Here is a 14,462-nt window from a genome sequence, read left to right on the forward strand (position 1 = left end):
GTGAATTAAAGGGCGAAGTGTGTAATGAATAAGAAAGCCCCCAACCAAGCTAAAGAACGATAATCCCCAGAGAAAAGCATTTCACGGACAGTCTTTTCCAAATCTCAAACCTTGTTTTCTCTCCCTTTCCCCCATTAGAGACGTTCTGGTCGCGCTCATCTACAGTTGCCATCGCTATATTAGGTGATGTCATATTATCGGCGATATCAAACCGCCAGTCACTTAGGTCACGTCGTCTTGATTGGGTCTTTGGATGCCGTTGACTTGTAATCCAATCCAGTCCGATTATGCGTTGACCTCGCCATTCAGTTCATCCTGGTGCAAGTGGTTGTGGTGCTCGCGTTGCATCCGTGCCTCGATCTCCTTCAATTGACTCTCACGAGCAAGAAGTTCCTGTCGTTTAAGCTCGATCTCACGTTGCACCTTGATCTCGATCTCTCGGAGTTTCTCTTCCTCCCGGCGAAGTTGCTCCTCCTTCAGGCGGACAGATTGAGAGGCAAGGTCTTCAGGGTTCATGGACGAATCTTGGTTACTGTTTGGAGTCCGTTAGCAAACCATTGGAAAGGATTAAACGAGAATGTACAAAAATATAAACGTACGTTCCAGCGCCACCCTCCACGCTCTTGCTGAGTTTCTCGGTACGGTAGTTCTCGTAGAGGAAGTCGTGTGTAATTTCTTTCAAGTCTGCAAGATGGCTGTGCAAAAGCGCGCTGCGAATAGCCAAGAAATCTGAGTGACGAGGATTATCAACTTCGACCACACCCCACGGGTATTGTCTCGCACGAACTTTGCGGCCACCAATCTCTAGAACATCCTCTGAACCAACAATGGCAAAGGGCATTAGACCTCGAAGTTCAGCGTTTTCCTCAACGGTATCTTCGTCATCCTCTTCAATGTCATAGGGGAAGTTGTACACAGGGATACGATAGTGCTCAATATCCTCCATAACAAGCTTTTTCGATTCCGCGAGCTCCGCAGGTGTTAGCGAGTCAGCCTTGCCAATAACGGGGATGACGTTGACGCGTGGTGAAAGGCGCTTCATCAATTCAATGTCAAGTTCTCGCAGGCCGTGGCCGGTGGGAGTGATAAAGTACAACAGAGCATGTACACGATTGTCACGGAACCGAGGGTTACGCTTGATCCTGGATTCTTCAGCCAAGATGTCATCATATTGGCGCTCGAGATATCCGACGATTTCTGAGAAACTACATTGCGTGCATATTTGATTAGCTAACATTACCCCAAGAATGCTCCGATCCAAACTGGATATGAATTTGGTCACACCTTTGCTCGTTGTCAATTTGGTCGCCAAAGCCCGGGGTATCAACGATGGTTAGCGAAATGCGGGTGCCTTCCTCGTCCAGTTCGAGTTCTTGTAAACCAGTTAGTGTTGGGCGAAGTCCAATTGGCATTAATCAATCAGATTTCATTGGCACTTACCAACGGTGATGGGCTTGATGCGGACGCCTTCCTCGAGATGGGCATTTTGGGCGTCATCGGCATCTTTCCCCTGAAGAACTTTCTTTCCGCAAAGTGTGTTGACAAAGGTAGTCCGGCCTGTAGCAAATAAATCGGACAGTTAGATTTTTTTTGTGAAAACAAGGAAATCAGTAATCCACGTCTAGATGAAACGAGTTCAACGTACCTGTTCCGCTGGCACCACAGACCATCAGACAGAATTGAATTCCTTTCTTGACATTCTTCTTCCGACGGATCTTAATCTGGTCATAACGCCTGTCAGATCGCAGCATGGTCACGACAATTGGGGAAAAGGAATGCGGTAAATAATACGCCGGACAAACGTATGTGACAGCGTATAAGCAATTCTTGGATAGAGAAAATAAAATAAATAGAGAGACATACAGCGTTGACAGCAGAAGACATGGTGGATTAGATTGCTGGTGATTTCGAAGGGGACGGTGTAACGGAGATTGCTTGGGAGAAGGCGAGCGGAGCGGATCTCCAGCGAGGCAAGAGGGCCAGGAGAAAAAGGAAGAATGAGAGAATTGACACGCAGCAGAAACACAGAGACAGAGAGGAGAAGAATGGGAGAGAGACAAAGCAGGAGGACTGGGACACAGATGTCACAGGAAAAAAGGGTTGAAGTCGAGATGGTTACTCGAAGCAGTAGGGGGCGTGCTTGATTTTGGGCCTGAGACGCAGCTGGAGGTGTGCTTACCACTCCAGAACGCTGCTTACCGCCAAGCACCACCAAATGGAGTGTGCAACTGGGTATTGCAAGTACACTAGTGGTAATAAATCCAGTTAAGGGGCTCTGTTCCTGCTTGTTGGAGTGGACTGTATTAACGCTGTATTGCCCTACCACGTCGATGGGAAAGGTTCCGTAATTTTGGTGTTTCCCCCTTTTCATCCAGAGCTTGTAGATAACACGCCAGATTTTCACATATAAATTTCATAGGTCTACACGCAAAGAAGCCGAGACAACGGTGAAGAATGACCAACCTATACCAGGACAAATCACCTATGGGCTCGCTCCTTTCGATAAATTCCAATAAGGAACTCTGGCATATGGGGATGGCAGGACAAAAACGATGGGCCGTGAAACATCACCACATCTGGTACCTGGTACAAGACGTCCCGCGTTTAGGTTGGCGTATTTTGGATACCGGAATAATGTAATCCCCTTGGATCGTTGACACTCCATTCCATGATCAGTATCCACGTGATATGGGCCGGATTCGGACCTTTTCGGACGAGAACATCGAAGGTACTCCGTAGAGAGCTAACTATACGATACATATAGAGATGATATTCTTATTTAAAATAAAATATCTTCGCGAATCTTCTGTCCACCTCGATTATATACGGTGGACCTAGCCCTGCCTTAATCCCTTTCACTTTTCTTCCTGCGTTCCGTTTTTCTGTTGTATGCCTGTGCGCATCTACCATGACCCCAACCACGCCGATGTTTACCTTATTGGCATAATTTGCTGCCTACGACGTGCAAAGTTCACACGATGAATACCAGACAGGTTATAGATACCTCGACGGGCCCAGTGTCACATTCAGCCGCCTTTAACGCTGACAGCTCTTCATTCTCTGTCGGACTTGATACCGGCTTCTGCAGTATGGCCCTTCTTTGCGGCGATCTTTCCTAAGCTACGACATACACATCAGAGATCCTTGTACGCTAACTATGTACTCTACATCTCCTCCATCTTTAAACAGTTTTTAACTCAGACCCATGTGAACTCAAAGTTTCAAGAGGTGAGATATTTTCCTATAAAAATCAAAATATATCGGATATACTTGATCACTACATTAATCCCCCGCCGTTACTTTTTATTGTTCTCCCACAATTTCCCCTGCATTGATTATTTGGATCTGCTTGGGCCCCTAATACTTAACTGCCCCTCCTCAATATAGTAGATTTCAATGCAGGCATCGGAGTGGTCGAGATGTTGGGTCAATCTAATTATCTAGCTCTGGTGGGTGGAGGCCGCAAGCCCAAATTCCCCCAGAACAAAGTGAGTAATTTTCCCTACTTGAATTTTTGTTACCTTTCGATTTTGGACTCTGTCAAAAAAAGGAGTCAACATAAGATTATATATAATGACAAACATAATTTCACTCTAATATATTAATTTATTCCTCCTTTCTTATTTGCAAAGTTGATTATCTGGGATGACGCAAAGCAACGAGCAGTCATCACGCTCGAGTTCCGCACTTCTGTCTTGCGCGTCCGATTATCCAAGTCCCGTATCGTCGTTGTGCTACATAATAGCATACATATCTTTGCATTTTCGATCCCCCCGCAGAAATTGTCTGTCTTCGAGACCGCAGACAACCCTCATGGCTTGGTCTGTCTGGGGACCAAACTGCTAGCTTTCCCCGGAAGATCCCCAGGACAGGTCCAGCTTGTCGAGCTCGAGACGGGGAATGTCAGTATCATTCCGGCTCATAGCTCTCCATTAAGAGCTATCGACCTTAGCCCCAATGGCGAGGTTTTGGCAACGGCGGGAGAGACGGTAAGTTAAAAACATGAATTTTCCTCCAAAGTTGTAAATGTTACTGTTTAAGGTGAGTAGAAGATTTTGAACAAGGGCAGCTAAATTTGATTTTTAACATGCAGGGAACGCTGGTTCGAATATTTGCTACAACAAATTGCGCAAAGATGGCTGAGCTCCGGAGAGGTGTAGATCATGCGGAAATATTTTCGCTGGCCATATCCCCCTCAAACACGCTTCTCGCCCTCACGTCAGATAAATCTACCTTGCACATTTTTGACCTCCCGCATGCTCGCAACGCCACGCCTCCCGTAGAAGGCGCAAACCAGAAATGGGGTATCCTTGGGAAGGTCCCTCTGCTCCCTCGGGTATTTTCTGACATTTATTCTTTTGCAAGCGCTCATTTTGAGATTGGCGATGAGGGTCCTCTTGGTTCTGCATACCTCCCTCCCCTGGGCTCCTCGCTCGGACGACCATCGAAAGGGGTTATTGGATGGATTAGTGACACGACTCTTCTGGTGATAAGTGCCGGGAAAGAGGGTAGGTGGGAAAGATTCGTCATCGGACAGGACCATGATGGAAAGCGATATTGCGTCAGAGAAGGCTGGAAAAGATATCTTGGAGGTGGTTGAAAGGCGGAGCACCGAAGAGACTATTCAGAAAGACACCTCTTTTTTTTACCTCTTTATTTTTCGCAAGGAATCCACGGGACACTTGGTTTCACATGACGATTCGGGTGAAATTTTACCACATGTTGGTGAACTGGATGATAACAACACGCATTTCCCCACATCAGTGATCGTGGAAATGAATACTGGCATATACCGCTCCAACGAAATGTAGGCGAGGCGGCATCGTAAAAGGTCTTCGAGCTCCGGCAGGAAATATATTTAGTACCGGACATCTTTTCGAGTTGGATCGAGAATGTTGTAACCCTTGGGCCCAAAATTGGATATTTATCCGTTTCCCCCACTCTCTCGGGTAACGAAGTGACAGTATTTCCGTAACTTATTATCACAGAAGGTCGTCTGCAGCTCTAGAAGCCGTCATCTCAGCTGCGATCTCTTCTATCTCGATGGTGTCTTCGCTCTTTTAATTGGGATGGTGACTTTGATCGCTCGTGCCGTGAAAATTGTTTTTCTCTTCCCGGGGAGGATGATCGATCGCATCGATGTCTTCGATTATGATAACGGTGGTGACGGTGGCGGTGACCATGTTTGTCTTCTTTCTCAGTGCCATCACTTCGGTGCTCCTTTCGTTTGTTTAGACGTTCCAAAGCCTTAGCTACCTCCTCCCGTTTCTCCTGTATGAGATATTCTTTCATAGGATCTTCGTCATCATGTTCTTCTATAAGTTTCTGTAACTCCTTCTCCTCCTTTAATAAAGGTCTCTGTTGAATCCCTTCGATCTTCTGTATTAGTTTCACTATCGCCATGTTTCGTAGCTCGTTTCTGGGCCGCTTCTTCGCCGTTCACTTTTGACCTCTCACCCGTTTCACCAACGGTCATCGCAGCAACATTATCTTCCAGTCCCTCTTCCTCCTTCCTTTTATACCTCGCATGATCCACTCTTATCATTCTACCCAAAATTGTCGCCCCGCCCAAGTTATCCACTGCCAAATCCGTGCTTCGCTGGTCTTCATACTTCAAAAAAGCGAACCCTTTGCTCTTGCCCGTCTCTTTGTCGCGCACTAAGTTAAGATGAACCGGTTCCCCATACTGGGAGAAAATAGTTAATATATCCCCTTCGCTAAGGTCGGAAGGGAGGGATCCAATGTAGATGTACGCTGTGTCGCGGTAGTCGGCATGCCATGAAGCTTCTGGAGGTCTAATAGTTAAACGCGAAAAAGGGAGATTCATCAGCTGCGGGAGTTCGAATACTTCGACGAATAAGAAATATACAGGGCCACACAAAGGACTTACACGACATTTTCAAGCTCTCGCTTGTTCAGCGCTTGAAGCTGGCGGATGGCGTTCATTCCTAGTCCGTTTGGAATGGGGAGGGATTCAATTAGCCAGCGTGTTAAATAACAGCGCTAGCTAGTCTTCTATTTCTCGAGACTGTACCTCTAGGTCTGTAGTAAATAATAATCCAATATTGGTGCATTTAGTAGCGTGGTAGGTCCAAGGTGGAAATTTTGACTTGCGGAGTTGGCTTTGGAAAAAGGGCGGCGAGCAAAAAACGCGTGACATCAACCCAGGGGTTAAATACCAAGAACTGTTTGAACGGTCAGCTCAACCGACCCCGAAGACAAACCTGCCATGGTAAGAGTTTCTGCGCCTGTCAGCCATTTGAGAAATTGTAATTCAATACTTACGCAAATGGAAAATCAACCAGTCTAGCTATTTCATATCTCCTCTTTTCGTTCCACCGCCGCCATCCAGCTTGTTCTTCTCCTTGAATGTTGAAACCGGAATCCATTCGGTTTCGTATTTGTTCAAACATCCGCGAATACTTATCCTCACTATTTCTTCGTGACTGGGAAGTGTGGGCATGGTACCGTCAGCATGGTTGGAATTGGACAAAGGTCATCGATTTTGAGCCAGGGGAGTAGGCCATCGAGTAAAGATGGCGCAAAGAAGAACATATGGTCCTCTATGCTGGATGGAGTAGCAAGCGGGAAACGATTACCGGAAAAGAATTTACTAGTTTTGGGTTCGTGTTTCCCTGCCCTTTGAATTGCTTCAGGATATTTATGCGTTATGTCGGCGCTTTGGGTCGTTGGATCGCGAAAGCCATCCACGAGCATGAAACCTACTTCGTTCCTTTCTGACCCGGGTTGAACATTTTAGGCGGTACGCCCGATAGCCAGAGAGAGTTTCTTGAGACATTATCATCAGACGAGTCAGACCCACGGGTGCACTCTGGGCGACGAAAAGGAAGAGTGCCTCCCATTGCGAATCAGTTCGCGCTCGGGTATACTTATCACGATGTGTTGGATGCTGACCAGGAGGGTACGAAATACCAGGTATATCTGTGCAGTTTAGCATAATATTAGCTAAAATCTTTCCATAGATATTCTTGCCCGAGTTTCAATCTATCTACTCTCCGAACCGTCGTCGTCCTTCGCACCACTTCTCAAGCCGCTCCTCACCCCGAAAACCGTACCGGAGACGCTGATAGTGATATTACTGGACTGGGAAAATCCTTGGACGTGGGTTCGACAGCTGCAAGAATGGATTCGTCTTCTACGTTCTGTCCTGATCTCTCTTGATGATGAAACTAAAGTAGTAATGGAAGAAGTTATGACTGAATGGCGAGACCACAAAAGAGGCGGCGATCCAGCATCTTCAGCAGGCGGGGGAATGACAACCTCTGGTGGACCAGTTACAATCCCCCTAGGTCCAGGAGAATGGGATGAAGGCTTAGGGATTCCTATGTGTGTCGTTTGTCAAGGCGTATGTAAAATTTTATACTATTTCTTTCCCACTCACTCCGGTGTAGAGGCTGGTACTGACACTACTGTGATTTGCTAGGCGGATAAAATTGAAAAGTTGGAGAAAGAGCATGGCTGGCATGAGGAGGAGTTTGACTTTATTCTACAGTTCATGAGAACGATTCTGCTGAAACGTATGAGTTTTCCCGAGCTCTGCCGCATGAACAAGCTGACCGTCCTACGGTTTTATAGATGGGGCCTCGCTCATATATACAACACCATTCCTTGCCAACTCGTTACAGAGTTTAATCCACTCCTCGCTTGGAATCCATTCGTTACTCAAGAGACAATCTCTGAAGCACAACGTCATAGATAGAGATAAGATACTAATCCCATCAAACTGGGATTCATGGGGAAAAATCCGAATAATTAGAGAAGGATTTGATATAGAAGGAGTTGGGACAGGCTGGTCCATTGAGATTCAAGACAAACCTAAACAATTTCGCGGAGTATCTGAGACTGATGGTGATAATCAAGATGAAGAAAACACCAAGAACAATTCTGGGGAATTGGGTATGGAAGACGGCAGCAGCGCCACTCTCATCTATGAACAAACCATCCGAGATCCCAAGCTGAGTTTATCCATTGCCCGAAGTACGCAGCCCGGATGGGACAGGGCGATCGAAGTAGAAACGCGGGATATGCAATCATTTTTATCCGACCAACTCCAGGTCCTTGAACAGCTCAAAGCTGAAGACGAGCAGCGAGACAAGCAGTTGCGCAAGGGAGGCTCGCTTAAGGATCAGGACAATAGCATCCCTATGGACGAGCCATCTCGTGTGAGTGAGCATATTGGACCCGTACAGTTTAACATGGGAGGCATTCAAGTGGACGCGGATGATATGTTGAGAAAGTTGAAGGTAAAATATCCTACAAACACTTCCATTTTATTTTCATTCCACACGTCGATACCAAACTAGTTTGACTAACTCTTCCACCTCCCATAACAGGAACGGGAAGCGAATCGAACTCCAGTCCGCAAAGATCCCTTACCCCAAACACCCACTACATCCCCCGGAAGCGGGACCGGCGATGACAAGATGCAAAACCAAGCCCTTGCGAGCTTCTTTGCGGGTCTTGTTAACAAGAAGACGACTGGGAGCCCGCGTCCCGGCCCGAGTTCTTGAATTTATCCGGGCCACACTTCCTTAATTGGTTTTGCTTTTTTATTTTCCCCTGAAGGCTTTTCCTCATTCTACTCCGGATAAACAGCAATGTAACATTACTCTGGCTAGTGCTGGGCGCATGAAAAGATAGGTCAAATCCTCCTCTCTTTACCTACGTGACATGTTGTCTGTTTGCTACTCGGTCTTTAAACTGAGGCTGGCTGAAATAGTTGTATATGCAATAATCACGTTCGCCGCCATCCATTATTTCCCCACATTGTTTGGATTCGATTAATACCCAACCTTTCGACTTCATAGCCTTTTCTGATTGCAATTCTACGCCTTCCTTGACCTGAATATATATCGTATGCCGACACCTGCTTACCCTCGTAAAGTATTTATCTAATTAAGGAAACAATTGCCTCCATGTAATGGACTCATGATGAATAAGATTGTTACGAAATAACACAATACCGCTTTCGAGGTAACGTGAAGCCAGAAGAAACATGACAAAAACAGAATTAGGCAGGGCATAACCGGATATATATAGCTAAGAATAAGAGGGAGGGATATATGTACAATTAAAATAAGAACGACAGAAAATCCGGAATAGAGGGGATGTATTATTCGGTATTGATGTAGAAGGATATATCCTGGAACGCAACGCGCGCACCTGTGGCATATGATTGATATGTATGCACATCGGCGAATTAATTATTAGGCCCAGCATCAATATCCACCACTGGTACAACTGTGTCGCTCAACTTAACAGCTTCGGGGTTACTCGCTTCAATACCAGAGTACTTATTAATCCAGCCAAGAACTTGTTGATGCCACACCAGGCTGTTCTCTTGGCTGACCACCCAATGGCTCTCATCTGGGAAGTTGAGGAAGCGACTAGGGACTCCCCGTTCCTGGAGGATGTTGAAGAGAGAAATGCCTTCTGCCACAGGGAGACGGTAGTCGAGATCGCTGTGTATGATGAGCATTGGGGTGGAAAATTGTAGGATATTTTCAGGAGCGGAAGGATCGAAGCGTTCGTAGTTGTCCCGTGCGTCCCAGAAAGTGCCGTTAAACTGTTATTTGTGTGTTAGAAGGATATACGGTAGGCCGAGGCAGGTGATATGAACAACGTGGAGTTATAGGTATTGATTAGAACGTACCTCATGTTCCATGAACCATAGTTCTTCGGTGGAGACCTTGGCTGCCGCAACGAAGCTCCCATCATGGGAAACGAGAGCTTTAAACTTGCGACCGAGTGGCTTGCCTTGGATCCAGTTAATCATAAATCCTCCATAGCTTGCTCCGAGGGCAACGCCATGATCGGTGTCGATATAATCGAAATTCTCATGAACATATTCCCAAGCCTTTACAAGGTCTTCGTATGGGGCTCCGCCTGTAAAAATAATGCATTGTTAGCGTGAAATGTTCTGTTAAAAGGCAAGAGTTGCTATAATGTGGGGTCCCATCCTACCCCAGTCATTTTGAATTCGGTCACAAAGCTCGTCTCCGAATCCTGTGCTGCCTGTGGGATTGACAGCCACTACAACGTAGCCTTGATCGGCGATAACCTTGGGGTTCCATCTCGTACTCCATGAATCTCCCCACGACCCTTGAGGCCCACCATGGATAAGAAAAGCGAGGGGATATTTCTTATCTGCAGAGAAGCCTTCAGGTTTCACAATCCAGGAATGAATCTTTTATGCATCAGCAAAGTTTTAACAAGTATAGATACAGAAATACAAACCTTAGTCCAGTTCCCATCGAAGTAGAACTCCTCGATATCTTCGGGGCCTAAACCTGCCAATTCCGCATCATGTTCGTTTGCAGAGAATAAAATTTTGGGTTTCTCGTCAGGAGAGGCAATGGTGTAGATGGCGTTTGACCAGATTGTAGTTGTAGTGGTGAGAACGGACGGCGAGTCTTTAAGGAAATGAAAGGCGCTAACAATACCATGGTCTGTGAAATTTTTGGGCACGTAATTTGCGCTTGCATTAGCAGGAAGAGTGAATAGTCTGCCCCGAGCGCGATCCTCGACAGACAGATATAAGCTCTCTCCATCAGGAGCCCATTTAAGAGCATCGGGAGATCTATCCCAGTTGCTAGCAAGGCTGATAATCTTGCTTCCATCCAAGGTGGAAACGTAGACGGTTCTGCGGTCAGCCTCATAGCTGCGTTCCTCCATTTGTAGATATGCGATCTTCTTGCTATCGGGAGAAAATGCAGGGCTGGATGAAGCACCGACAATGCCATTAACAGCGGCGCCGCTCTTAGGTCCATTTATGGGAAAAGCAACGGAAGAGCCATCGTGGGGAACAATGAAGATGTAGCTAGTGGTGAGGTTGGCCTTTGGAAGCTCCGGAGCTTTGCTCATGAACGCAACAGTCTTTCCATCAGGCGACAGATCATAGTCTCCCGCACCGCCAAACGGTGGGTTAGGACATTCAGCATGCTTTACGGGAGACACAAGGTTGTGGAGATCCCCGTCGAAGGTGTACGCATTGCCGTATCCTTTTTTTAACGTGCCCGAGAAAACAGCATTGAATTCTGGAGTCAGCCAAGTATCCCAATGGCGAGCATAGATGCTGTCATAAATGCGAGCTGAGCTATAACGCTTCTCCGCCTGCTCTTTGTTGTAAAGTTTGCCATCTCTTGTCGATCTACCAGAGGCTACGAAATTAACGTCGCCTGATTTGGTCCTTACAGCCTTGAAATCTTGAAGGGGGCCCATTGAATGAGGCAACCTTAAGACTATAGCAACTATTAGTAGTTGCACCACGCAGCGCACTTGTGTAGCTGAAACAACTTACCTTTTTCCAAAATGTCTAACATCGGAAGCCCAATAGGTCAACTCCACCTGGCACATCTGAGCTAGTGCTATTGATATAAGGAACTTGGGAATCCTCCTCCCCCTAGCCCAAAAGATCTCCGAAACATGCTATCATCGGTCAGAAGGCTAATGTCTCCTGTTTTCAAATTAAGTAAATTCCATTCGCTTTTAACTGTATCATGCTTTTCGAATGAATACTGGGAGACGTGGAAAAAAGCGAGTTCCTGCGAGCTGAAGTCAGAGGATACCAACCAATAAAAAAGGCGTGCCAATTTCGGCAGAAGATGTGCCTTTAGAAGAAAATTTGGAAAAGAGAACAGTAATGGAAAAGAAGAATGTCAACTCACTCCTGATGGGTTCGGGATCGCTTCGCCTCGTCGAGGGGCAGAGATGAATTGCCTATAACCCAAAAATGTGTGAGCATAATACGTTAAAAATGGTTCGGGCAATTCGACCAGAAATATAAAACAGATGCAGCTTACTCGGGAGACATCGCAACAGCCGATGTCACCAGCGCCACGGCGGAGAGCCATGATAAAATAGCCATGGTGCGCGTAGCTTCGCTCAATCAGGATCTAGATACCCAGGACTAATCAATGCTAGAAGTAAAGAGCTGTTTCAATAGAAAATATAAAAAAGCCGTCAAGTTTTCCACAGCTATAGATGCATATATATGACCACGGCCCAGGGATCGGGGACATAAACGTGAACCGCCGACAGGGCTTGTTGCGTTTAAAGGAAACCGGGAAAGTGACTCCACACCCCAGCGCTTTTCGTACGGCTTTGGGGCCTGGGACGCAGGAATCCACGAGCATGGGTTCCCCTCTCTAAGGTGGCATTTTCCGTAGAACGATCTCCCCCATGGGGGCAAGATTCCCGAAAGCTGGATGATGTTCTGGTGCGGAACCACTGAGGGCCGGCAGCCAGTCGTAACAAGGAATATGGTGCAGTTTCCCCATATCCCGTCCGCAACGCGCACGCCAAGTGCGTTTATGCAGGGAGTTGTATCACGCCAGATCTGCGGCATCACGTTGAACCTAGTCTTTATTTTCAGTTTGGACCAATGGGATAACTATGGCGGTAACCTAGCTCTTGACCCAACCCACGCGAGGATACGGAATATAAGCAGAAACACAGGAGATATGGTGACATCCACGGATCGATGCGTGAGTCTCTGCCAAATCCTCCTTCCGCTGCGGTAATCCGTAAATGTACGAGCAGTCATGTCGGCTCGATCTCTGGAATCCAAGAGATCTGCAGTTGGATCAGCGGCTTATCCCCACAAGCTTGCCAAACGTTACAATGGCCAAGCCCGCAACAGCCACCGAGGTATTTTGGTCCGCATATTGAAATCATCCTGCTTTTGGGCCTCTGGGGAAATATGAAAGCAACAACTTTACTCTATTCGTCCAACAGTTGTTCCCCGCGGGCACCTGAATTTTGGAAAACGTCAGGTACAAAACATGCGGTCCTTGGCTATCTTTGGCATGCCGCATGCTTTTGGGCCGATCCTTGGACGAGAGAGCGAGCAAGTTTTGTCCTGCCTCTTTGATCGACAGAGCAATTAAATAAACCCAGGTTATCTCCTCGTGGTTAGGTTTTGCCCCAATTAGCGTGGTTTCAATTAGTGTATGGAATTTTGCACCGGCGCCTTTTTATAACCAATAGAACGCCATATAATTTTATATGAACAGTAATTGGTCATTTAAATCCACTGATTGGCGATTCCATGCCAAGCTTGAAAACGTGTATGGAATTCAATGCGTTTGAACTCTACTCTCTGCCTGCCTGCCTGCCTGCATATTCTCTCCATCATGGAATCCATCCACCCACCCGCGAACATGGAATCCACTGAGAAAACTGCCAAATCCAATGGTAATTTCCTTATATTAATCAATTCTTATGACCTAGTTAACTAATCAATTCTCTAGACTGTACAAAAACATCTAGAAAATGAAAATGAGCTGTTGAGGAGGTCATAGCAGAGCTTCCACCTCTGAAGTCAGTGAAGTTCCTTCCAATGCAGCCTGCTTTGCAAGATTCAATTCTCAATATTTCTGTGAATATCAATATTAGCAGTCTCTACACTCTATTTACTCTATTCTTATTTGAGAAATGCTTTCAAAATATCAGTGATTTCACCAATCTATATGCAAAACTAAAGAGAGATGCTGAAAATACTGATGATGAAGCTCCAGAGCTCTCAGAAGTGGAGAAGAAGGAGGAAGAAGAGAAGAAGAAAAAAGAAGAGAATTTAAAAAGCTCTATATTTTTCAATTTTTTTATTCAGCAACAATCATGAAAAAAGATCAATTCAGCAGAAATAAAGATGTTTATAGACATTCTTCTCTATATAAAAGTTCATAAATTTCAACAGATTGATTTATACTGATGAAATAATCTGAAACAGAGTTCTATTCATTCCATTCAATTCTATATGAGCCATATGTGATTTAAGCAGTTTAAACAATATATTTATATATCTAACCCTTATGAAGCCCGCCGGTCTGAGGTCTGAAATAAGGATTGATGATATAATGTAGAGTCATTGACCACTGAATTCCATATGACATGCTGAAAATACTACACACCTGGCTCAAAGGTTTCCATTGATGAGATCATGATTAAATGCTTTGAATGAAGTCAACATACATACAAGATGTCTAACAAATCAATTCCTCAGAAATATAAGTGTAAGAGATAGGCTATCCCCTTGTGGTTAGATTTTGCCCCAATTAGCGTGGTTTCAATTAGTGTATATTATACGGCATATTATTGACCGGTTAAGGTAATTTTGGTATTATTCAGTATTAGCGTATTTAAAAAAGCCCTAATTAAGGATTCGCGTCGTAATTACCCTATCAAGCCATCTCATGGAATTCCTCTCAACATCGAGTTTTCAAACAGAGAGTTTCCTTACACTTTGATCTGGCAGTGGTTTTATACTGATTTATGTTGTTGATGTTCTTTGTTGGCGCAGCTTCTGCGGGCTGGGGGTGGTTGGCTTCATATTCCTGTATGAGCTCATCACAATTCATGTCGTCTTCCCAGGCTCAGACGTCATATTCTGGCCCATATCCTGATCCCGCTAGGAGCATCATTGAATACCTCATCCGCTGGTC

At 45.7% G+C, this 14,462-nt stretch overlaps 5 protein-coding genes across 5 annotated transcripts; 2 read left to right on the forward strand and 3 right to left on the reverse strand.

Annotated features, from left to right (window-relative positions):
• Positions 1-285: 285 nt before the first annotated feature.
• On the reverse strand, positions 286-1,884 carry HCAG_00717 (hypothetical protein; the record flags this gene model as incomplete). The annotated part of the gene is made up of 6 exons (XM_001543621.1): positions 286-532; positions 600-1,205; positions 1,285-1,372; positions 1,441-1,557; positions 1,646-1,721; positions 1,864-1,884. The coding sequence occupies 6 exons, from the start codon at positions 1,882-1,884 to the stop codon at positions 286-288; spliced, it is 1,155 nt and encodes a 384-aa protein (XP_001543671.1).
• Positions 1,885-2,978: 1,094 nt separating this feature from the next.
• Positions 2,979-4,600, forward strand: HCAG_00718 (conserved hypothetical protein; the record flags this gene model as incomplete). The annotated part of the gene is made up of 5 exons (XM_001543622.1): positions 2,979-3,087; positions 3,190-3,228; positions 3,388-3,488; positions 3,633-3,989; positions 4,094-4,600. 5 exons carry the CDS (start codon positions 2,979-2,981, stop codon positions 4,598-4,600), a joined length of 1,113 nt encoding a protein of 370 aa, XP_001543672.1.
• Positions 4,601-5,019: 419 nt separating this feature from the next.
• On the reverse strand, positions 5,020-6,231 carry HCAG_00719 (conserved hypothetical protein; the record flags this gene model as incomplete). Its single annotated transcript, XM_001543623.1, has 4 exons — positions 5,020-5,315; positions 5,458-5,795; positions 5,891-5,948; positions 6,225-6,231. 4 exons carry the CDS (start codon positions 6,229-6,231, stop codon positions 5,020-5,022), a joined length of 699 nt encoding a protein of 232 aa, XP_001543673.1.
• A 324-nt stretch (positions 6,232-6,555) lies between these two features.
• HCAG_00720 (conserved hypothetical protein) lies at positions 6,556-8,531 on the forward strand (the record flags this gene model as incomplete). Its single annotated transcript, XM_001543624.1, has 6 exons — positions 6,556-6,623; positions 6,777-6,922; positions 6,984-7,366; positions 7,445-7,538; positions 7,597-8,264; positions 8,355-8,531. The coding sequence occupies 6 exons, from the start codon at positions 6,556-6,558 to the stop codon at positions 8,529-8,531; spliced, it is 1,536 nt and encodes a 511-aa protein (XP_001543674.1).
• A 689-nt stretch (positions 8,532-9,220) lies between these two features.
• On the reverse strand, positions 9,221-11,887 carry HCAG_00721 (dipeptidyl-peptidase V precursor; the record flags this gene model as incomplete). The annotated part of the gene is made up of 7 exons (XM_001543625.1): positions 9,221-9,586; positions 9,674-9,906; positions 9,985-10,207; positions 10,258-11,254; positions 11,321-11,448; positions 11,688-11,739; positions 11,823-11,887. 7 exons carry the CDS (start codon positions 11,885-11,887, stop codon positions 9,221-9,223), a joined length of 2,064 nt encoding a protein of 687 aa, XP_001543675.1.
• Positions 11,888-14,462: the final 2,575 nt, after the last annotated feature.

The sequence above is a fragment of the Histoplasma capsulatum genome, genomic scaffold, assembly GCF_000149585.1.
Source record: "Histoplasma capsulatum NAm1 scaffold_1 genomic scaffold, whole genome shotgun sequence".
In the NCBI taxonomy this organism is placed as follows: Eukaryota; Fungi; Ascomycota; class Eurotiomycetes; order Onygenales; family Ajellomycetaceae; genus Histoplasma; species Histoplasma mississippiense.